This window comes from Idiotropiscis lumnitzeri, chromosome 12 (assembly GCF_059441095.1).
Source record: "Idiotropiscis lumnitzeri isolate Australia: NSW breed Sydney's pygmy pipehorse chromosome 12, RoL_Ilum_1.0, whole genome shotgun sequence".
In the NCBI taxonomy this organism is placed as follows: domain Eukaryota; kingdom Metazoa; phylum Chordata; class Actinopteri; order Syngnathiformes; family Syngnathidae; genus Idiotropiscis; species Idiotropiscis lumnitzeri.
This window is the reverse complement of record NC_142402.1, coordinates 8,079,103-8,104,670: the sequence shown is the minus strand read 5'-3', so window position 1 is coordinate 8,104,670 and position 25,568 is coordinate 8,079,103. Positions and strand designations below refer to the sequence as shown.

At 39.6% G+C, this 25,568-nt stretch overlaps 1 protein-coding gene across 1 annotated transcript; it reads left to right on the top strand.

Annotated features, from left to right (window-relative positions):
• Positions 1–158: 158 nt before the first annotated feature.
• sugt1 (SGT1 homolog, MIS12 kinetochore complex assembly cochaperone) lies at positions 159–25,275 on the top strand. Its single transcript, XM_088311519.1, has 13 exons — positions 159–302; positions 421–469; positions 2,085–2,175; positions 2,394–2,463; positions 2,737–2,807; positions 4,905–4,958; positions 7,483–7,511; positions 7,688–7,713; positions 10,455–10,551; positions 11,777–11,884; positions 19,496–19,586; positions 20,714–20,886; positions 21,820–25,275. Exons 1-13 carry the CDS (start codon positions 289–291, stop codon positions 21,919–21,921), a joined length of 975 nt encoding a protein of 324 aa, XP_088167645.1. The 5' UTR covers positions 159–288; the 3' UTR covers positions 21,922–25,275.
• The last annotated feature ends 293 nt before the right edge of the window (positions 25,276–25,568 follow it).

Genomic DNA, 25,568 nt, shown 5'->3' with positions numbered 1-25,568 from the left:
ATTGCCTGGCACTGAGATAACTAAAGAATAAAAAAAAATAAACATTTGAAGTTAACATACGTTTTTATCAACATGACAAACTTCCAATCCAAACACACGTATTTTTACAAAGTGGCTTAACACAACACCAGACTATTTAAACGTAAATGGTAGTAAAAATTTATTTCACGCTAGCTGTCCTCAAGAAAAACGTTTACTTCCGGCTTCTAGCAACTTCAGCGGAAGTACATTAGAGGTGTGCTGTCAAAAATAGTGCGCTACTTGTGCTACTAGCCGCAACGCAACGCAATGGCTACTGAACTGTAAGTCAAATAATAATCATGAAAATAATAATAACTAGACAACATTTATCTTCCTACACGATTTTGCATGCGCTACACTATTTAGCTCTTGAATTGCTATTATTTCCTTCTGGTTTAGCGGTTTCCCTGACAGCCTCATTGACGAAGACCCACAGAAAGCTCTCGAGGTAATATTACTTGCTTGAAACTCATTTTAAAAACAGGTATCATATCTTTGATTAGCAAGTGGTCGTGGTGGCACGTAGCGGTTAGCAATGTAGCTTAACAAGAAAGTTGTTTGCACGCGATCTCACGTTAGCGTTGGCTTTGATTGTCACGAGCTAGCCCAGTTAGCGAAGGTAGCCTCGCACCCTCGTTGTGTCTTGTGCAGTGATATTTGTTTGTGATTCATTTCATCATCCATCTTCATATGTAGAAGAGCACTTATGAGGTAACGTTAGATTTCTTGTCAGTATGTAAGGCCCGCAATAGGTTTGCTTCAAATGGGACACATCGCCATGGTAACTTGTGATGTAAACATAGTCATCCTAAGTGACTAAGCCAAAGGAAAAGTATATTAAGGTGACAAATTTTAATTAAATGGTACTTTAAAGTGGGAGAAGTAAGGTCCTTGATTAAGTGTTGAAGCACACCCTTTAGTAGTTTATACCAGGAATAAAAAAATTAATAAAAATACATTTTGCATTTGCATAGCACCATATAGTGTCCAAAGCTCGTTACAAAGCCTCCCATTCACACACATACATTTATAAATCAAAATCAAATCCAGTCTTATTGGAATAATAAGATAATCTAAAAGAAATATGTATTAATATGCTTTTAAACACACCCAAACAAATACTAGATGTGCGACAGATAAATAAAAAAATGTCATGGTTCAGATTGGATCACGGTTTTGAGTTTACGATTTTGTTGTACTGTTACAGATTTTCTGATTAACTGATTAAAAAAAAAAACATTCAACTCAACAACAGTCAACTGTCTCTGCAGCCTGGAAGTCAAACTAAAACATCAACTATGTGCTACTTTTATTTTGACGTGCTTGTTTGTCAGCAGTGCAAGCGAAGAAAAGCAACAACTTGGTTTCAGTGTTGTCAATTTATATATATTATCACTCTAATCAGTGACTTCTCTGACCATTCTAGCAACTTCTTTTTTTAAATGTAAGTTGCAGCAACACAAACTGTGGTCCTCGTGTTAGCAGCAATTTTATTTCCTGCACAGTGGAGGGAAGCGACACATTTGCCCTTGTAATGATTACAGCTAATAATGTAGTGTTTTGTGGTTTGGCGCCAGCAAAGTCAAGCAGGCCTCTATAACGGTTGTTCATACTATGCAACACGCCTCTCTGGACTAATTCAATTCTTTCCCCCCATGACTATCAGTACACAAGCACACTTGCGGGCCACTTGTGTGTGCAGCCCTGTTTAAATAAGAGCTGCTGGCTTCTCGTGTGATATGCCGCAATTTACAAAGGATCAGATTAGGCACCTAATCGTGAATACTGTTGGTGATTAGTTCACTAAATTATTTGTGGCAGCCCTATAACCCCATAGACAATTTAGAGTGTGCATGTTTTTGGAATGTGGGAGGAACAGTAAATACTTAGAAGTTATACAATCTTAAGAATTGCTCAGTACTCTACTGAGATTTCAGACATTGGGACCAAACATTTGAATTTATGTAGCATTTATAAATCAACTCACTTGAATTCCTCCAACATTTTCGAAATAAGCTCAGTTCTGTATGTGCACTACTAATATGAACGTTTTCTCTTTGAAGGCACTGAACGAGGCCTTGCAAGGAGACTCTGAAAATACTGAGTGGCTCTGTCAGCGTGCTTATGCTTACATACTCCTAAAAAACTACAGCTGTAAGTCTGCATTTTTCCAGCCTCTTTCAGTATTTCCAAACATGACTTTAATTGTAGAATAGTAAGAATATTGGCTTCCATGAACAATAAATGTGTATCATTCAGGATACTTTTAGTTGAACGGAGCATTTGCCTCTGTCATTTTCCCTTGAGTCGCACGTACTACCAGTATTTTTTTTTAAAAATATGACTGCATAATTTGTGTCACCTTTTCTCAGGTGCTGTTAATGATGCCCAAAAAGCGCAGCAGCTGAATCCAGGACTTTCCCTTGCCTTCATGCGTACGGGGTGTGTACTCTGGGTGGGGAGGTCTGATACTCAAGAAGAGAAGTTCAATTTAAATAGAGTTTGTTGAGATAATTCTTGATACGTTTACAGAATGTAATCAGTTCATTATGCGTATAACATTCCTCATTTTGCACCCACTTTATTCAGTACGGTTAATCCTCTTGTATTGTCCTTTTTACATTCCGTAAACCCTTTACTCTCCTGCATCACTTTGGCTTTTTGAATCAGGGGAACATTACCAGCTATTTGTTTTTAATGTTTCCATAATTACAGAATAGCAGAGTACCATCTGAACCACTATGATTCAGCCCATGCAGCCTTCACTCAGGGACAACAACTGAATGGTGGGTAATGGTTTTGCATCATGTGTTTGTTTGTCTGTTTGCACTCCACCTTCTCTCTGCCGTGTTTGATATATACACTGTAGGGAATTATTTCAGCCTCTGCTGAAGTCTGCTCTCTACAAATTGCTTAATTAACTATCTAATTTTTGTGGCGGTTAATTGGTTATGGTAATACACTGTATCAGTCAAATATGCAAATTTGTAGACTTGCACTAGGCTGAAAGGATTAATAAAACCAGGAAAAGACTTGGTGAGAAGGTGACGTCTATTGTCGTCTTTATTCGAAAGTCGAAGGGACAAAATGTCACATTGATTGCAATCGGTTGAGAGCTCCATGCAAGATCTTGCGGAGATCTTGTGGAGTAAGGATGACCACCTAAAAAAACTTAAGTGCGTAGTCTCAAATTACACAGCAGGAACATGTTAATGATCTGAAGAGACAATTTTTTTCTGTGATTCTTATCCCCAGGTAGGTGCTAGAAAATGTAGCGATTGCTATGACAACACTCTCCTCCTCCTCCTCCTCCGCATTGCCAGTTCAAAACATTTCTCTTGTAGTCAAAGAGCCGACGTCTTCGCCTTGTTAGTGCAACGCCAACAGCGCAACAAGTTCTCAAGCCGTGTAAGACATTTCTCAAAGTAATGGGAGCTTATGATCCAGGAAAAATTTTCAAATAAAATATTCTGTGAAACAAAATCACCAGTAACGAATACCAAAATTCCTACCGGAAGTGTCTTACAGGAAGTCACGTATGTAACAGTTTCTCCCTGAGAGACCTCAGAAATAAGGTGATAGACATTGAAATCTAATCGATATAACGAGCTGTGAACAATTTGCTGACTAGAAATGAGCTTTGAGGGAATAGTTAGTTGTTTACCGATTCCTTCAAGACAAACTGATACAATTTAAAAGGCACCTAATACCATTTTCCTGATTAAAGAAAAAAAATACATAATTTTTTAGTAAAAAATGGGCCGTCCCGACCGGATGATAAAATAAATCATAGCTAGACACCAACAAAAAATGTTTTAACAGCTCATATTTTTCAGTACAGAAAAAATTCAGCTCTATGTACTTTTCGATTTTAGAAATTATAACCATCAGTAATCAAATGTACTTTATTTAGAGGTGCAACAATTAATGGACAACTAATTGATTATCTAATTAATAATTATGTTTGATTAACGATGAGTCATTTGGCTACCTTTTTTAATTAAAAAATGTCCAAATGCTCAGAATTTCATCTTCACAAGGTTAAGTATCAATTTCTTGATTAAAGTGACCTGATTGTTTTTGTTAATAGTTTGTTTTTACATTGGAAATCAATGATCAACATTTTTACCTGTTTTCCGAGATGTTATGGGCCATGCCAGTAACTGAATCATAATTTGTTTGTGCTCTGTCACTTTGAGATCATGTCTTGTTTTTTAATTGAGAGATGGAAATTAAAACATTTTAATACGATTCATCAATTACTTGATAAAATATCAACAGATAAATCGATTTTCAATAATCATTAGTTGTATCCCTAATTTTAACGAATGCAAGACCCCATGAAATTGGGGTGATGGAATTCCAGTAAAACTATGGAGCGCCTCTGGTGCCAGTGTATGAAGAAAAAAAAATCTTTGCTGATCTGTTGCCTCATTTAACTAATCTGTTCATGAAATTCAAACAGTTCAGACATCAAAGAAATGCAATTCCCTGGCTTCTCTCCATGACAGGAAAGTGTGGAGGTGAGGATTAAGGTTTTCTCGATGCCTCCACCTTCTTTGTTTACATGTTAAATTCACACGCGTAGCTGCAGTTACAATAATCCGTCCAACAGATGAGACAGTGCAAAGTAGTTGCGGTCTAAACGTAAAGCACATTGTTTTTTGGGGGAGAAGAGTCGCAAAAGGGTTCTGCTACTTAACACATTACACTATACACAATATTAACTATGATTAGTTTGAAACATTATTTACTGTTTGAAGTTCCATCCCTTACTCACCTGATTTTACCATTTCAGATACCCTCAGCTGCCCCGACACACATCTTTTGTGTACGTTTATATCGGAAAAATTGAGTGTCTTTTGTTTTTGTGTTTCTGACAGTTTCTGACAAATCATTTGAGATTTGGATCAAGCTATGTGAGGAAATGTTGGGTGGTGAGTATTATCCACAGTGTTATAAAGCTTGTGATTTAAAGGTACACTATTTAGAACAAAAAAAAAAAACTTATGCGAAGATCCCCTCACCCTGTTTCCCCTTAGTGTTGCTAAGTCTAACAAGTTTTCAAAGTAACGTTTATCGTGTCTGCACTCCCTAGAGATATATTACATATTTATTGTTACTATTATTTTCCATCTAACTTGCCGCTTGGTGATTTTAGATGATAGACACATTACTATGGCGTTTTTATACCTCAAAAGCACTTGACTGTAAACAATGTAATAAGTTATGAAAGCCCAATCACAAAATTAGCCGTGTGTCTCGTCATAACTGCACGTCTGAGGTTTCTAACAAAGCAATTTGTGTCAATATTGGTAAAGAATTCTACTTCTACAAGTACATATTTGTGCAAGTATATAATTTTATATTTACATACAGTGCTTAGGTTAGGTAGTAGGTATGCACCAGCTGAAATAAATTACATATTCAAATATGTCATACTCTATGTAAAGCGCTTTGTTACAGCTTCAGCTGTTGTGATGGGGAAGACACCGACAGTCGGAAAAAAACTAAGTAACCTCAAAAAAATGAAAACGAATGTGACCAAAATCCATGTGGACATCTATATTCATGCCCACATATTTAGAATTTTGTATTGTCGCCATGTCTGGCATTTGCAGCGAACCAAACTGCATGAAAATTGCTTAGATATTCAGCAAGTTATGCTTTAAAGTGTGCTCATGCCCGCTTCTCAAAATAGAAATTAGTCACACTCCTGCGAGTTAAAAGAAAGCGCTTTTTCTCTTCAATTTTACCACTAGTGAACGCAACTGGCCGCAGATGACAATATCCGATGTACATGAAACATCCAAATGGCCTGTTATCTGTTTTTTACATTTTGTGCACAAATTCAGGATTACCTATTGTTTCATTTTGGTTTTTGGAACAAATATTGACCAAACAAGTCATTTTGTTGTTGTTGTTTTTTGATGAATGAATAAATGGTACCCATATTCAAAAACATGGACATCAGCCCACGATGTGTTTCGTCTCTGGTGATGCTCTGGCGGGCCTCTGCTGCAGCTGTCTTCAGCTCCTACTTGTTCTTTGGGCATTTTCTTTTCAGTGTTGTCGGATTCAGGTCTGGTGATTGACTCGGCCTTTGCAGAACACTCTGGTTTTCCATTAAAAAGTCTATGGCTGCTTTTGCAGTATGCTTTGGGTCATTGTCCATCTGCATTGTGAAGTGCCATCCAAGCGGTTTTGTAGCATTTGTTTGAATATGATTAATATATCCCAAAACACTTTCAAATTCATTCAGCTGCTTTTGTCAGCAGTCCCATCATCAATAATTAGAAAAGATAAAGTTCCACTGGCAACCTTACCTGGCCATGCATTAACATGACCACCACCATGCTTCACAGATGAAGTTGTATGCTTTGGATAATGAGCAGTTCTTTCCCTTCTTCATACTTTTCTTTTTCCGTCATTCTGGTCCAAGTTGACATTTGTCTCATAAGTCTTTGTTCCAGAACTGTTCAGGCTCTCTTCGATGTTTCTTGGCAAACTCTGATACGGCCTTCCTGTTTTTGAGTTTAAGCAATGCTTTACCTCTTGTGGTGAAACTTCTGTATTTGAACCTGGCGATGCAATACGTACTTCAATACACAGGTCACAATATGATATTGCCTCCATATGATTCGCTACAATATTAAAAATTCCGATATAGTTCAATAATATACTGTATGACTTTCTAATTAATTGGTTTATTTTGAACACATCCATATTCTCAATAAAGTAGAAATGTGCATATATCTTTTATTTTTCCTGAAAATATTTTTTTTTCAATCTCGTTGTATCGTTGTGTCACATTAAAGGTTTTGAAATTATATTTTTTGGGGATTGTTTTTTTTTTTTTTTTAAATCACAAAACCTGCCATTTGAACAGGGGAGTGGAGATATTTTTTTTCTAATATCCACTCTGCAACCAAAAATTTCTTTACGCAGAGCTGCTTGGTTCAATGAAAGCTGTATATCATGTTGTCAGGACCATAGCGGGTAAACGAGTTGTGACAAACATGCTTCATGCTTCTCCCAGCGGGGTGTGATTAATCAGCGTTAGTGAGCCCCAATTAGACTGATCCCCTTCATGAGCCCACCAAGACAGCAGACAAGTACCCACCCTCATTCATGACCTGATTAAGACAACATAAGATGCTTCTTATCGTCTCATTCCTCTTCACTGTCCGTGTTCTCTCTGTAAATTGGTGTCAGTGAATAATGTTTGATTGATTGAAGTGGGATCAGGCTCACTCGTGCTCACAGGGTTATTAGAGGTATTGGGCGTGGGTGGGCCAGTAAACAAACTGCTGGCAAATTTTACTCTGTGTGATACATGTCAACATTTCCCTCCTGGTGGAAAAAAAACATTGCGGAAAAGTCAGTCTTGAATTATTTGCATTTTGAATTAAACCTTTGTACATGGCACACAAACAGATTTTTCTTTTTTTCGTCCTGCAGAAAAGACGCACAACGGCAGTGTTGACACGGTGAGTTTCTCACTGCATGGCCACCTGGGGGAGTCATTGTCCTCCACATCAATTACACAATTACTCTCTGTACAGCAGAGCCACAAATTATTGTATATATCTTTTCTCTTTGTTCTGTACGCTGTTTCTTGCTCATTAGAATGTTGTTCTCTTTTCATGTTTGTTTGGGGAAGCAGCAAATACCAGCAGTGCCCCCAGTGAAGTAAGTATTCCATAACCACATATTTATGGGTTTGTTTTTATCTAAGTGGAACATGCCGATACAGTCGCAGTGTGATTTAATAAACCTATGTACAATGTCAAATAGACGAACAAATAAAATGATGCATGTAAAGTAATCCTCTATTTGTGGGAGAACAATAGCTGCCGCAAACTGTGAATAACCTAGAGCTAGGATGGGCAACAGCGCCTTGATCAATTTTAGTTTTAGTTTTAGTTTTTTACAACTCCCCCAAATAATTCCAATATGAATGCCTATGGAAATTAATTATACAACTTCTCAAAATGGGGGATAATGGAGAAGAAAAATCCACTTATGAAGTGAGGAGGAAAATTAGCAGGTGGCAACTACAAACTGTAGTTTTAAGTTGTAATATCACCATTCACCACTAGATGGTTTACATGGCTTAGTTCCGCTTACACAGTTTTTTCTACGACCCTATTTAACATGAGTAGGTCTAATAATATTTGTTTGCTGATTTAGAGTACCTGCAAGTGCCTCAATAATAAAATTTGAGTGAGTTGATATTTGTGAAAAAAATGCACAAAATGAGTTCTTGCACTTAGGCTGTAGTCACACCAGAAAAATCATTTTGTCCGCTTGTTTGGTGCAGAACAAAAGCCGATTTTATTTCATTATTTATATTTCCTTTGGTGCGGTCCGGATTCCGACTGTACTTTTTGCAAGTGAACTAGATTCTGTAAACACCTCGATGCATGTGACAATCGGTGCTCCCCTTGGGCAGATGACGAGGGCGTCACGCAGAGCACAGACCCAGAAATGGAGGAAAACATGGAATTCCTATGTGCTGCATTCCTGATCTGCATACGGGTGCTGTGATTAGAGCTGCAAAATAATAATGAAATAATGAGCATTAATGCAGGTTTTGCGATGTGCTGTTTCCAATTTTGGAACAGTGTCTTGGTGCTCTGTGTGCCATGACCCACAAAATGCCGGCCGCCACATGGCTGTGCGGAAAACAGAGGTTCGGGTATGAACTTGAGTACAACATTTACGATGGGATATTTATTTTTCCCACAATCCTGGCTACGGTGGCTTGTTGAGACGAAAAAGGTGCATGTATCCAGTAGATTTTTGGTTTGTATTCACTCTCGAAGTGAACCACACCAATCCGTTTGGTAAAGCACTGAGATCACCTCAAAAAGTGAGTTTTGTTCCGGTTGTTTGATCCGCTTCAGGATTTGTTTGTGTGTGTTCACCCTTGCATAAAAAGTTCGGACAAGCATGGGAAACAAACCCTTGTCCGTTTGAAGTGAAAGAAACAGTGCAGATGTGACTACACCCTTAATGTTGGTTTACTGATCAGTTTTGTACCCTCCTTGAATGATCATTTTTATGCAAGAGAGCCCTTTGCACTGGAAAAACAGTCACGTTATGTGGTTATTTTTTTGTTTGCTTCAAACCATTTCCTGTTGGGTTAGGATAGTGGATCTTTTATACATGCATTGAGAAATATATGGAAAATTAAACGCATTAAGAGCACATATGTACATTATGCTCCAATTTTATCAACATCTAAATAGCCTTTTTTTTTTCCCTCTCTAATCAAAATTGCATTTTGTCACACATTTGGATAGGACTTGTGTGCTCCAATGTAGCCCATGAACACTGATGAAAAATTGTGGCCTAGAGCGTTTGTCACCCACAGCCCCCAAAAACATTAAGAATCACTTAACAGTTGAAGTCGCAAATATATTCCAAAATATGGTCCCTAAACACATTTTAATTGCAGGCATCTTAACTGCTGTACCTATGTAGCGGAGGCCAAGTCCAAACTTTTCTTTGCAATATGTGTGGCCCCACTATTCTAAACGCAGTATTCTGATTAATATTGAATTCGTGGAATAAGTATCAAGGCGATTAATCCTCCCATTTTCAGCCTTCCAAGGATGCTAACATTCCATGCAGCACCGCCTCGTGCTGTCGACTGAAATTAACGTCAAAGTGCCTTGGAGCTTGCGTTGCGAATGTCATGTGACCAAACCCTGTAAACAGGTGGATTAATCACCTTAATTCTTATTCCGCGAATGAAATGTTAATCAAAACGCGATGTATATAAACGTATGGTGTGCATACAGAACATTTTTTTAATTGACTTCCCCTTCAAGAATAAATGTCTTAAAGTTATGCACTTAAAAGCCAGCATACATACACGCTTACAATACTCTTCAGTTTTATAGTACTGTAATGACGTTTACTGTATAAAACTCAAGATTATGATGTTTTTTGCAGTCTAGTCCAGTGAAGGGCAATGAAGAATAGGGATTTACAATAACAATTGGACTGATTTTTGGGGGGGCTGGAAATGACGTCAATTTTCAGCAAAATTACCCTCATATTAAAAGCCATCTCAAATGCACTAAAGATGGTGTTCTTACTGTCACTTAAAGGTCCAAACCTCTGTTGCATGACGTCGGAATTAGTATGACGCCGCCGCACATGACTTCAGAAATAACAGGGTCACCACAATTGCAGTCCCCCCCCCCCCGAGTGGTTTATTTCAACAAGGTCTGCAGGTGCCCAAATTTAACAATGTGGCAACTGTTTTAAAAAGCCTATGGTTGAATTCACAAACTGCAACTAGGCTGTGGATTGCTGTACATATAATCCAATTTTTCTGATCTTTGTTTCTGACTGAAGTTTGCTTTAGTGGACGTATTGAATGAATTTCAGACCGTTCATTCATTGTGTGTCTCCTGCAGACATGACTGGTACCAAACAGAATCTCAAGTCATCATCTCGATAATGGCAAGAAATGTACCAAAAGACGGTGTTTGTGTCAACTTCCTGGAAAAAGAGGTAAGCATGCCTTCTGGAGTTTAAACATGTCCGGCTTTTTATGGGTGCAGCATCTCGTGTAATTGGCGCATCTGATACGTTACAGAATTACTGTATTTTCTTGTGGCATTCAGGCTGAACTGACAGAAAGTATGACTTTGTCGTGCCCGTAAATAAACCACCACTGCACATTCCCCACAGGCCAACTATGCTTCTAGTGGGGTGTCGTTAACGTTGCCCCCAAAGTACAGATCTAAGAAGAACTTACCCTCTCCACATTCGGCAACCTCCTAATTGTCTGAAGCTAGGAGGTGCAACTGATCTCGGAACAGCCCCACTGGGCCTCCGCCTCCAGGGACAACAGTCTTCCTCGCTCCTTTCGATTTCTACTCTTCCCGTCTGACTGCAGGGGCACCCCAGGGAACAACTTTGGCTTTCTTCATATAATATAATAATAACAAATGGAGTTTACCCCCAAGAAATCCTCGTTCTAAACCACATATCTGTATTTCACACCAAAGCTCCCTCTGTGGTGCGAAGGCAGATATGCTTGGGGTTTTATTAGGTCACTATATACAAAGGAAATTAAAGATGAAAGGCAAGAGTTCCATTTCTTTTCCCCAGTGGATGAGTGTGCTGCAGCCGTATACCTACAGACGGCACAGGAATTCTTGATGCCATGAATATTAAGGCTCTGATTGTTTTAAGAATTGCCAAAAGCGACTAGCTAACTGTCTAAGCTTTTGTCCCAGATGAATTATTTCTTGGATTCATTTAGGCCCGATTGAATCAGGGCCACTGTGTTTTCAGCTTTGTGTGCTGAGCAAAACTTCAGGCAGAGACGGAATTAGCCACTCGTGTGCAGTTTCTGGTCATGTGGGATTATAAGCGCAACTTTTGGCTTGGGATAAGTGTGGCGATTTGGGACAGTGCCGAGGTTGTGTCACTGTAAGCGAGCAAGCCACCCATCCACTCCCAATGAGTGGCAGACGGTTAGGAGCTGTCTGACCTTCTATCGCTTGTAATCAGTCTGCGGCTGAAGGGGACAGCAGCAGAATTCTGCTTGTGGCACTCAGCATATCCAATGTATATTCTTGAGAGCATTTAGCGCATTGAATAATTTAATAGCACCCATAAAGCAGTTACATTTTTATTTTATCTATGCGAATGATTCTTCTGAAATTATAAATTCAGTGACATTTTGTATAGAGTGTAAATACACTTGACATGCATGTGGTTTCTGTAGCTCTCTGCCTCAATAAGGCTTGCGTCCGGGGAAAACTACAACCTCAACCTCAACCTTCTGCATCCCATCATCCCGCAACAAAGCAACTTCCGGATTCTCAACACGAAGGTAGGATATGCCCTCCAAGCAGCTTTTATAACAAGGCTGTGAACATTTATGAAGGAAGATTATTTTAAAGGGACATCTGTGTTGGTTTCTCAATGAGTCATATACTTTAAAAATGTTTTAATGCGAGAGATGACACAATTATGAAGCAGAAACAGACCTCAAAACTGCCATTTTGTGTTCAATAATTGAAAGCTGGACCTTCAAGAGCTGTGGTCCCCAACTTTTTTGAGACTAAGGTCAGTTGCACAAATAGCAATAATTGATAAGTGCACATTGAAAATACCACTCACGTTTATATTGAATGCTGCGTTTGTTTCCGTCCAATATTGGGACAATTGGCCACAGTGTCATGCGGGGAGAGTTACTTATGTCCAGTCTACTCTCTAATTTAGTTTTGGACACCAAAATCGCAGGAAGTCCCGCTTCACAAAGATAGGATGTTGAAATTGGGTGTGTTTTTTTTTTCTTTCCTTGGATATTGCCTTGATTTTAATTAGGGCTTGCCTCTGAATGACGGGTTCATGCGACACGACAGTTTTAAAGCCTTCATTGTCACTGTTAGGAACCTGTCGCCATATAAGCACAGCGGGCTTGGTGCATGAGAATTACCTGTAGCGATAAACCTGCATTTAAAGTAGGGCTAATGATATTTTTTCTATTGAATTTTGACAGCTTGTGGGCTTACTTTTTAACTAATGTATTACGCGAACAAGACGACTGGTTTGGTGTGTACAGAAGCACAGGCACACTTACCTGATTTTGACGATAAAAATGTGCAGATGGGACAATTAATGTAAAAATGTTTCTTATGCATATCTTGTACAATTAGGCATTCACAATCAGCTGTTGTGATTCCAGAGCAAATTATTCCAGATATAAAGTTTTTTGAAGGCAACCAAATCAAAGTTTGATCAACATCCTGGAACTGATTGTACACCACGTTCTAAATTATTGTGCAAAATGTTATTCTTGGTTTTTTATTTTCCAGAAATAGTCTGCAAATATCATGAACTGTGAGAGAATTTGAATACCTTCAAACAAACCTCCCAATTATAACAGAATCTTTTTCCAAATTATTCTGCATAGCAGTGTTTCAAGACATCTTGTGGGTTGTAGAGAACGAAATGTATTATTTTGTTTTCTTATTTCCAGCATAACAATGAAAACAATCTTAACATATCAAGTTAAGAGGACCTCCAATTTGGCAGCAGCGTTGTAAATCTTGCATCCATTGAATTTTTAGTTTTTGGACCGCTTCTGCTTAAATCTCTTTCCAGAATATCGGAATAGCATCCCGAAGCTGCTGTTTTGATGTGAACTAGCTCCCACCCTCATAGATCTTTGCTTGTGGATGCTTCTGAACAGGGTTGACGTCAAGGTTGCATGGGGGCCCATCATGAGTTTCTCGCCTTTTATGCCAGAAGCAGCCACTGAGGCAGAGGTATTACTTGCGGTATCAGATAGTTCGCTGATGACTGCCAAGGATAGTCAAGATGGATGGAATAGTGTACGGTTGGTGGATGGCCACCATGTCCCAACAAGTCTGCAACGCCAATGGAAAAGTTGAGGAGTCATGTTTGGAGCTGGAATCATGGGGGCGCTCGGTCCCTTTGAGGTCCCGAAATTGTCTCGTTTTTCACTGACTACTTTCTTCAGTGGTAAAATATTAATAGAACTTGGCTATACAAAACCATTTTCTTGCATGAGCATGCATTTTATGATGCTGGAAATTCCTCTGCATCATGGGCTGCTATAGTCAGAAAAGGTGAGAATCTTGTGCGTGAATGCAACCCTCCCCTGACATCAAACCTATTGAGATCAGGTCAATGAGGGGAGGAGGCAGTAGCTAAAGGTGGATGAGGTTGCTAGGCGGATCCTGTCCAAATAGAATCTCTGGGACACTAATCTGACATTCTGGAAAGAGATTAAAGCAAAAGCTGTCCAAAAACACTCGAGATTTATGAAATAGCAACCAAATAAGAGGTCCCATGCTTAAATGTAACGTGAGCTTTATCGATTTATTTATTTTATTGGAATAGCTTTTAATTTCAGGAGGTACAACCTCCAAATGCTCCAAATACAAAAAAATACTTTTTCTGTCTTTATAACCTATAAAATGTCTTAAAACTCTGTTGTGCATAATTTTATGGAACAGTGCATTTGAACAAAAATATATTTTTGGGGGGTTGGTTAAACAGTTGCTGCCTTGTAGATTGTAAAAATCTCGAGAAAAGCGGAATTTGCATAATAATTTGGAACAGGGTGGAGTTGATTGAGAGGCACCACTTTGTAATTTTGCACTAGTAATATAATGTGTGAAATGCTTTATTCACCAGAGGGCATCTCATTTTCCTAAATGTGTATTTCTGATGCATTGCAGTATTTCTGGTGATTTAATTTTTGTTGACAGGGAGAAAATAAGCACCCGACACTCATATGGGTACAAGGAAAACAGGTTATGACATTTGACCAACAAGATTTACATTTTTTTGCCACTCTTTCTAAAAATCTGACTCGCGGGTCTTTAAGAACCTCAAAAATGGAAATGTAAAGCATTTTTTTCTAAATGTTTTAGAACATCCATTATTTGTAGTCAGCTAACTGGAACTGATCATTACTTGATTATGACTTTAAAATCTAACATATAAAACGGTATTTAAATAAAATAATAAGAGAAAATAGAAGCTGCCAGTGCCCGTCATTCGTTAATGCTGGTAAAGCCCTCAGAAGAAGAAGAAGAAATGAGGAAATCCTCTCTGGCTGTACACAATAAGGTCGAGGATTCACTCTGTATACTCAAATCCTCTGTCCTGCTCATGCCGTCGTTCAGGCTGCCCTCATTTGAGTTCTTCAGCACTTTTAAAGTGATTACAGGCCTAATGAGCGCGAAGGGCACTCTTTTAAAACTATAAACTAATTAGTGGGTATTATAGTTTGATGTGTGCAGATTCACAGTTTTTCCCGCTGTCAGGTTTTATCCTGAGCGTACGGGCTAAAGATTATTTTTGTGGCATTCTTTTGTGTAATTTCAGAGTTGCCACTGGAAACCATGAAAAGTCTTAGCCAATGTGGTTAAAAAAAATAAATAAATAAATCTAACCACACGTGATTGTAGTGAGGCACGGCATCCCATTTATTTTTTGCCATTGTCTTGCAACACACGGCAGAGACAGTTGTAGCGCAAATAACACAAAAAAACACTTCGGGGAAGATGTGTTTTTTGGCGTTGTAGACAAAGCTAGATGATAAACAGCATTAACAATCTTTATTGACAAGGTTGTTGTGATTATACTGTATCCAATCAGAATGTGTCAGTGGCCATGTGGAGAATTGTCGTATTATTCATGTTATTCACATTCGGACATTTGTGTTTTGTAACCAGGACTTTTGCAGCGGGTCCAGCAAGGGACAAACTTTACTCATAATATTTGTAGTGTTGCTATGAATATTAATTTGACAGTTTTGGTATTTAGGCTGTATAACCTTTGCAAAGAATAGTGGGAAAATAAAGCCAAGTCAAGCTCTTTCATAGTTTGTATTTGTAATAATAATCCAGTGTGATGAAAGATATTTCTCACTTTCAGAGGTCAAAGGGAAGAATGTTAGAGAATCATAGAATTGTTAGAATGTCCTCCAGAGTTCAGTCATAGATACAGAGAACTTTCTCTTCCTTTGTGCACATTGTCTCCACTCGCTACCGAGCGCTGCGTCGAGGCTAATCGACACAAAAAAGTTCCCTGGCTTTTCCATGGCAACAGCTGACACTGCATACCAGAGGTGCATGTCTGCAGCAACTTAATAAGGGTCCTGTCTGAAAGACATCTCAGCTTTCGTTAATTTTAGGCAGCCCTTCCTTTTTTTATTTTTTACCTCCATATTTCCCGCCTTTGACTTTTTGTTCTGTTCGCCTCCAAGGGCCCTCATGACACGCACACACTACCTGTCTTAACCGCTGTCGCACACCCGTACAAACATTCACTCATGCGCCTACCTTGAGTGTTCAAACTTTGTGGCTTTCCTACAAAGCCCCTACTGTGTGCTTGGGCCACTGGGCTCCTCTGGTCTACGTGGCCCTTAGGTATGTACACACGCGCAGAGCACACGTTCACTCATTGGAAAGTGAATTCCAAAATTTAAAAAAAGTCTATATCTGATGTCTGCATGCTTTGCATGACAAGCGAGTGAGCCTCACAATCTCTGGCACATTTTGCGCCTCGTTTCAGTTTTCTGGAGCCATTTTATTTTTTTTTATTTTTATCAAGCTAAGAAGCCACTATAATATAAGATTATAACATTTTCGCTGTCTTTAAAGGAATCTAATCTGAGCGAGGCTAAACCGGGAATAGACGCTCATTCAAATATGAAAGCAGAGGCTAAACGGTAATCTTGCAACATCTTCCCCATTACAAGTGTACGTCATTGGTCGCACGTTATTGTCAGTATGACCTCTTCTTGTCGACCAGCACGACAGACATTCCAACCACAGGGGTCGCCGCCACATCGGGGAGCCAATTACACACCAGTGTACTTGATCAGAACAGACGGCTGATATTTGCACGCGCACAAAAACACACTAATGCACATGCAAACATTTAACAAGACTTTGAATCCTCATTTATAAATCCACATTCATTTCCAAACTCATCTCTGTAAATAGGCAATATTCCCTCTTCAAATGTCATGCCTGTTAGTGTTTAAAATGTTAAGAATTATTTCTTTGAATGTGTTGTTCCAGCCGAGGCCTTTAGAAATCCTCAGGGTTCTGAAAAAAAGAAGATGCTTAGGAGGGGGCTTTTGACGAGTGACACAAGACCCCAGTGCTGCTCTGTAAATAGCATGTGTGTGTGTGTGTGTTTTTATGTGTCTATGTGTGTGTGGCCCCTGAGGTCCTGAGGGTGGTGGCCCTCCATGTGGTTCTGCTGTCACATCCCTTTACGGGCCGTCGCTTCGCCTGTCACCCACACGGAAACGCGCACAGTGCCTGGCCTGCCATGTCGTTAAAAGCCAGGAAACGCAGATGTGGCAGCAGATTAATGTTGTATGGCCCAGGAGCACGCACACGGACACACAGACTCACACACACAAATGCACATGCACACATATAAAGTCCACTACATTTAGCACTTCAGAAATATTTGAGACCCTGGTGTCACCTGCAATTTTTTTTCAAATTAATATTTGTGATTCATTGTAGTTGTTTGTCATACTCAGATGGACTTTGTTCTAAAATGAGCAACAGACTTTTTTTTTAAAATACACAAAATACTTCTTGCCGTGGGAAACTCTCTTTTACGCAAAACATGACATCGGGTTAGGAATGTTTTGTTTTTTTTATTTTAGGACGTTTGCTTTTTCCTTGCCCCATTTTTCTTGTTTTGGGACAGATGTGAGGCGGTGATTATTCTTAGTGAGCAGTGAGAATTATTTCATTGATATCGGTTTGTGACATTACAATGGTAAAGATCATAAATTTGTAGCGTGAGATTAATCTGTAAAGAACTGTAAACAGTTGCAATTGCTCAAATTTTTCAGCTTGTCGTTTGTTGTCTGTCTACTTTTTCACATCAATCAATTCTCGCTGCGTTTTACTGAAATCGCCAGGTTATGGCGTACACATGCTCACATTTGGATTAGTAAAATGTGCATTTAGTGGTGACCACATCTGCAGAACCAGTTCTGAAATTTAGGTTTGAATATCTGTTCTGTCATTCTTGTCTGGAGTTTGCAAGGGCTCCCCATGCGTGCAAAGATTTTCTGAGAGTAACGGGGTTTTACATTGCCTTAGGAATTACCACTGGACTTGTTTTTTTAAATGAAGCATGTCTTGTAGTTAAATATACAAAGTGTGTAATTTGTTGTTTTTTTTTTTGTGTGTGTTTGTTTAATTTGACAGTTAACTCCAACTGGGGTGTTTAACAGTAGAAAGCACACTCAATAGAGGGCAAAATCTCACATGTCACACGCTTGCTGGGCAAGAAACACATCGTCGGGCACGTGTGCACACACGCACCGCTGTTGGACACATTAATCATTTTTGTAAGATTAGAATGTTGAAAGCACAATTAAATGGCCATTTAATCCCGATGTCTTCTGAATATGTGCCCTAAATTTGACTGATGACCAAAAGCCAGTCTCTCACTGTTAGAGCCATAAATTGGTGTTGGTTAATTATATATTAAATTATTTGTGCTCCATTTGAATTGAACAGTTATACATTGTTTGGATTATTTTTGATATTTTATTTTATTGTAATTTAATTAAACTAAAAGTACATTTATTAAGAATATTTAAGTATCTCTGCTCCATAAAATTGTCGTTCTTTTGGTCTGCCGTAAAGCGCAAGTAGCGTGGTGCTGACGTAAAGATAATTAGGAAATAAGTAGGGCGTCGAGCAACAACTTTTTTGACCGCGCGATCGACCTTGTTGTTTTGTAATAATTTGTTTTCAAGACGACTCAAGTGGAATCAAAGCAAAGCCTTTTTCTGTTCAACTACAACGGCGTCGTTCTTTTGTTGTCGTCGTTGCTGGGTTAAAAGGCCCGTCGAAGAAAGGCACGAGTTAGGACTTTTAATGCCCTGCTGACGTAGTGACATAAATGTTGCCGCTACATTCACCAAAAGCCAACTGAGATAAACTGCATCTCACCTTTGACCCTGATGGGGACAAATGTTATAGAACATGGAAAGGCTTTATGTGGTTTTTAAACCAGAACGTCCAATAGATCACATTTTTTGTTCCTTCTAATTCCCTTCATTAAATGGTGACTCTGAGATGGACCTATACCAAAGCCCCAACCTGATGTAATTAGTCAGGTAGCAGCAGTTTTTTTTTTTTCTCTGTCTGCACTCTTTGCCACTCTGCCTCCTCTTCACTACTTGTCCACCTCCGGTTCCCTCTCCAATTCTGGCACCCTCATAAATGAAGCAACACATTGCCCAGTGGAGCAGAAATGTTCCCTAATTGCACTGACATAACCAACGCTGCCTTCCACATGCACATATCAGACACACGTCATTAATGGGTGGTGGCGTGGCAAAGCGGGGGGCGGGGGGGTTACAATGGACTGTAGCTTGCGTGTTTCACTGGTATGTGCCCTGTCAGGGCAGCTCAATATTAAATGCACGTCCAGGCCAGCGCTCATTGCATTGTTTTCCTCCTCTCATGTTTTCTTGGTGTAATGATTTGGATCAGATGTTCTATAATGCCCCCACACATACACACATATCCTGCTCATTCCATCTTTCACACTAGCCCTCTGGCTGACAGGCATCTCGTTAGTGCAGTATGTCTGTCAGTGTGGTACGAGATTGAGCTGTGCCCCCACATATCCCCGATGTGTCGTTCTCGCGCGCTCTCAAACGCCGTCTCTCTCTCTCTCAGTCACAAATGCACACTCTCACCAAGCCCGAGTCAATGGTGGCTCAGAACAGACACACTCTCTGGCCTCAATAATGATCAGATGTCATGTAGCTTCAAGATGTCACTCTAATAGAAGTGTTATTTTTGTCCCCACGCACCAAAGAAAAGCATTTTGTTACACATTGTTCTCTCCCTTGTTCCTTCGCCCCCCCCCCCCCTCAAACACCCCCTCCCCTCGCCTCATCTGTCAGGTGGAGATGAAGATGAAGAAGACGGATGCCATCAGATGGGAGAAGCTAGAGGGAGAGGGACAGGAATCCAACATCAAACACTTCAATCCAAGTCAGTCCATAGTTTTTGCATTTGTGCCACCTCCACTGACTTTCCTCCTCCTCAGCTTCTCCTACCTAAGCCTCCTCTTCATTTCCCTCACTTGCTCTCGCTCCCTCCCTCCCTCATTCCAAAAATCTTTTTCTTTACTCAAATAAAAGTGGGCAGTCCAGCTCGCCTGCCATTTTTTCATTAGTGTGACTGCAAAAATGTGGACAAAAAAGGAGAGTTCTGACAGCTTATGATTTAGTATTCTATCCCACATTCTATTGCCAAAAGGATTAATTGCTTGTGCAAGCGCATATGCAGATGGAAAAGTTGAAGTTTGCAATCAGACTATCCATTGCGTTCAACCCGCTCAACCTCATGTCATGTTTACTCCTGTCACATTTGAACACAAGCGTTGACATACCATATTATGAGATCACCCTGCTTTGGGTCCACACTTGCCCCCAATATGTCTGCCGCTTTTTTGGTGCCTTATTTATGCAAATCTGCGTCTGGATTACATGCATCACCCTTCCCATTCATCTGTTATTGCGGCTTTGCAAGAAATACAGAAATCCAAAGATGTGAGCCCTCTCCATTGAAACGCAAAATGATTGAAAAAAAAAAAAAAAGAAACTAACTTTTCTGACCATATGCAAGTTAACAGATGAACATGCATTTAAAAGCTTAAAACTAACTTTTTATTATTTTTTAACGTATCATTAAAGCTACCATCATTTCTGGGCTCCAGAACGCACCTGGTTAAAATCTGCAACCGCTAAAGTTAGCCCAAAAAAAAAAACCAAATTAATAGTCACACGTCTCGATGTTATAATATGGGATATATACAAAGAGGTCACTCAGATGAATTTAAAAAAAATGTATACGCTCTGTCTCATTGTCACAAAATGCAAATTTGCTGATGAGCTTCACCACACAGCAGCCTTTAGAAACCAGTTTGTTCCATGTTGAGGAGACACAGGGGATGTCACCCCATGGCCAGAAATGCTGTCTTCCGTGGCTAGCCGTTAGCCGGCAATGGTGGCTGTCAGCCAGCAAACCAACAACAGACAGACGCCAGTCCAAGCAGACTTGGAACCCTGTGCTCATTATACACAATTCAAGAGTTCTTTTTGCATTGTTGTTAACAGATGAGTACCCGACATCGACCCACCTCAGCCGCAATTGGGACAAGATGGTGGTGGACATTAACGAGGAGGAGAAGAACGAGAAGTTGGAGGGCGACGCGGCGCTCAACCAGCTCTTCCAGCAAATCTACGCAGACGGCTCGGACGAAATCAGGCGCGCCATGAACAAGTCTTTTGTGAGTGCGACTAAATAGGTAGTAGGGAAACTAGTCATCGAACAACAAAATTCGGCCCTCGTCACGCCTGCTAACCCTTTCCTTGTTTACGCAAATCTTAAAATAACTTTCATTCCCTGCCAGCAGAGATTTACAGCACCCCATGTACAGAGTCGGTTCTCATTTGAATTTAGTAGGCTTTGGTGTGAAGTAATGCACTGTGACAAAAATAGAAAACTGAAAAATTATCATGTACTGCAAAATACAGTCTCCAAAAGGTCGCATATTCTCTGTGATGAGGCCATAGAAACGTACCAGTGATATGAAAACAGAATGGAAAGTTTGAACCTGAGAATTGTTCTCTGGGGCAATTGTTGTTTAGAAGTTTGACCAAATTAGGTCAACCAGCATCACAGTCCAGATTTCGTTCCTTTTAAGAGGTTCCATGCGTTCGGTGCAGCAATCTGACAGTTTGTGGAATGTGGTGTTGTTTCTCTCATTTAACTTGGAGGACGTTGCTGCAGGGGTTCGCGCATGTTCATAACGCACTTGATTGTGCTTAACTTTTTTGTACCGTTTCCTACTAAATTCTCAACGGAGACAAATGTGTGCAGTTGTCACAACTGAAACAGGAACGCAGTGCGAGTTGTTTGAAGTAGTTGGGCGGAAATATTTTTTGTGCATGACGTGTTCAGAAGAAAAACTTTTGGCCTTTTCCCATATGAGTCAATTCATCAGCATGAAGTGCTGACTGTCATCCGACCAAATCTTCTGAGTCGGGTTAAGCCCTCAAGTGTTTTTTTTTTTTTTAAATGAATAAAACCAGTACTGCTGTCGTCAACTAATTTCAGATGTAAGCGTTTTGAAGCAGAGAGGTGTTGCATAACTAGACTGCTAATGAAATAGCTGACCCACTCCACTGCAGTGATTTATTTTTTTTCTTTGCCTGTACAGACGGAGTCAAATGGTACAGTCCTGAGCACCAACTGGAAAGATGTGGGCAAGAGAAAAGTGGAAGTGAGCCCACCCGATGATGCTGAGTTGAAGAAGAACTGAACACCTCGCTCGCTCGCTCTCTCTCCTCCCCTTCTCTTTTTTTCCCCTCGGTTCGACCTGATCGCTCTCTACCTAACCCCGTCTGAAGTTCAGCGGGAGGTTTCAAAACTTCTCGCTTTCCGCCTCACGCAGGCTTTCAGAGCTGTGCTGTGTTCACTCAAGTAACTCTTTCCACCAACTAGTACAGTTCATTTCAGCTCAGCTCACCATTACGCAATTTGAAATCGCAAACTCTGATGAATTGTACGTGTAGGATGGCTATGGGTCAATATCACTCTAAAGTGCCTCTGATATACATATGCTCACATACCACAGATGAAAATCTTTTTTTTTTTTTTTAATTGGCTGTACATGATCTTGGCATGTCCCCACACATTGCTCTGCTGACTACTGGGTTTAAAAAGTGGTTTAATTCAAGATTATTTTCTGTAAGGCTTTACTGTTAAAAACAGTCACTTTGGTCAGATTTCTTCAGTCGAGACTGAAAGAAATACAATGGTCAGCGGCAAATTTTTATCAGACATGGCTTTGTGTCCATAAAGGTAGTTGTGACTCAGATTTTAAAAATAAATTAAAAAAATGATAGCACCTCTGGTTTTCGTTTTGGATTCTACATTTTGACTTATGAAATCAGAAAAAAAATGACCCTCTTGCTGAACCTAACCCTTAATTTATAAGTCTTACTAAATATATGACTATATATGAAATAATACCTTGAGGTTATTATTTTTATAAATCTTGATGTTCTCGAGAAAACACAAGGGCAGATTTGGAATCGGCGTAAAAAAATAATCGAGATCAGTTTACTTGCAGCTCTGATCAAAAAAATGTGGTAAAAAACATTTGACCTGTGATAATTCCACTCATGTTTCATATTGTGTAGCTCAGTGTTGTCAAGTTTAACATGTTCACTCCGTAATAGTGAAATAGAAACTGATACTAATATTTTAAGACATTCTTATTTTACAGTGTTGCCTTGAGATACAAGTTTAATTCAGATTGTGACCATGTCCTAACTCAAATCATCCACATCTCAAATTAGCCTTCCAAAAAAACTGCATACTTTTTCATGTGTATTTTTCATGAAATAGCGCATTATAATATTGCATCATCTATTTAATTGAATGGCCATTCTGCTGCTGCTCTTCTTGGCCACCTGGTGGCAGTAAAAGACAGACAGGTATACTATACATGGACAGCTCAGCTTGTCTCAGCTCCTTGCAGAGGATAAAGAACACAAGTGCTATTACAGTGAATGTCTAAATGCGTTGCCCCGCACTGTGTTCAAATAGTGATTCTGAACCATTAGTGTGCCATGAGTGATCATCAGGTGTGCCGTGGAAAATGATCAAATATCACTTATTTTGACGGAGAATGTACAATTTTCGAATAATGCCAACCATGCATAGTAACAGGCAAAACAATTAAATGCTCTTCCACTGGATGACTTAAGGTACACAATCTGTATAAACACTTTTTTTTTTTGCTAAGTGATGTGCTGTTATTTGTTTTTGTGTGTAATACGTGCGTGCCTAGGCTCAATAAATGTTGAGAAACACGGGCATAGAGGGTTATGTTTCCCATTATGTGTTAACAGCATTACGCTAGGAAGCTAAAGGCCAAGCTATGTTTTTGCGACTTTGGGCTTGTTTTATATACACAGGTTGTTATTTTATGTTTAGTTTGACTGCTAACGTAAGATGGGAGTTGCATTAAATTGCTTGAAGCCTCTTTTTATGAAGAATTGAAGTGCTGCTTATTGTTAACTAACTTGCACTCATATCTTCAGTTTGCGCTCGCAAGCAAAAAAAAAAAAAAAAAAAAGTCCCAACAATGGTATGTTGAAAAACGCAAAGGCGGGTCACTCGTATCTCAAGGCACAGCTTTAGACAGTACACATCTTGCGACTTGAATCATCTTGTTCAGTGATGGTGCATCATTTGCTCATTAAAGGAAAATATTTCCAAAAAACGTCCACCTTGTCATTGTCCACCCAGTCAGCAAGCTGACTTATTTTCCTGTTCATGTGCAATTAGTTTATACGAATAAAACACAACTTTAAAAATGTGTGGGAGTGGGACCGATTTGCATTTCTAACAGAACATCATCTACTTATTACAATTTTATTTCAAAGGAAATGCTCAGCATTTGGGGGCTAAAATGGTGAAGTCTTGAATGCACCTTGTGGTGATATTGACTCTTGTGGCTGTGTAGGATGCATACAGTTGGATCCAACAAATATTTTATGATGCAAGACGTTTTGCGTTTTTTGCTATGGACCCTAAATATTCTGTGAAAGCAGCACCATGCATTTTGCGGAGCTGGGTCGTCCATCACGTGGGCGGTCGGCAATTTTTGAGCCAAGGGGTGACGCATTTTAAAAAGGGTTTCATTAACAAAGGCCGGGGGTTGATTTTAGTCCGGCCCACAAATCGGCCCTCGTGCGTGTAATGAACCTACTCACGAAATGGGCAAACAACCAAAATTGAACAAAAAAAATGTGTCAAAAGCACCACTACCAACTGTTTGTGTATGAAGACACATGAAACTGAAAGGCGCGTACAAGCGTGCCTTGATTTTCCTTATTCTGACGACCCGTAACCCGCGCCTCCCATCTGCTACTGGGGCATACCATTACCCAAATAAAATTTTGATTGGTTGACGGTATTTTGAATCAATTGTAGAAAGTAATATTGAACATTGCAATTGTCAAAATACTGCTGGACATTGCTTCATACCAAGACAACAAAAGGAGTTTAATGCTCTACAACTTCTGCTTGCCATGTGGCATTTTTCTTTATTCCCAAAACAGACGAGCCTTGTTTGACAAAACACAATCTGTGTTATTCGCTTCATGATGCTGATGACCGTAATAATTCAGTTAACCGATCACCAGATCCAGCCTGCATCCAAATATGCATTGGTCGCATGCCAAACTCAAATGTGCGGAACTACTTGGTGGAAATGTGGCCTTTTGTGTAGCCATCCTTCATTTTTGCATCTTCTTATCCCAAAGCCACAATTATAATTTATAATTTGAATACTTTGTCCATCAGAAAGATTTGAATGATAATACTAAACTGAAAAGGAAAGTCAACTTAAAAAATCTCATTTCACTTTCAGTTCACTGTCTCACTGCTTCTTTGTTTTAATGACTTTTTGTTGTCAGCTTTTGTGTAAAAATGTAAAGTTAAGAGGTAATTTAGATGTTTGAAATGATCACTTGGGAAGGATTTTCTTTGCTTTTGCACCCATGCTCAGTAAGACATCACAGCGGCAATAAGTTCGCTGCTTGTTCCACCAGTGTGATTCAATCCAAGGTCTAAATAAAAAGCTTCTTGTTTGTCTCACTAACGCCATCACGTCTTATGTTGTGTCTGACAATTGTTTTGGACAGGTTGAAAGTCTCGCGGGGGTGGGGAGGGCTGTCAGCCCAAGGAACAGCAATATAGGATGGCAGGGAGCCAAGTTGTGTTAATATGCTGGTAGGAATGAAATGTGGCATCACTGATATGAAGGAAGGTTGCTTCAGATATGTCCTAGAGTTGGAGGATTTAGTTTATTTATTGCTCTTGGGTTGGTATCATCTCAAAATGCCGGTTGCCTTGTTTGGTCAGCCTTGAAGAGGAGAAGTGATTTCTGCTTCA

Excerpts from the sequence above, each read along its gene's own strand:
- sugt1 (XM_088311519.1), top strand. Across the intron at positions 2,464-2,736 it reads CTTGCCTTCATGCGTACGGG|AATAGCAGAGTACCATCTGA; the intron begins GTGTGTACTCTG and ends CCATAATTACAG. Across the intron at positions 7,714-10,454 it reads CCAGCAGTGCCCCCAGTGAA|ACATGACTGGTACCAAACAG; the intron begins GTAAGTATTCCA and ends TGTCTCCTGCAG.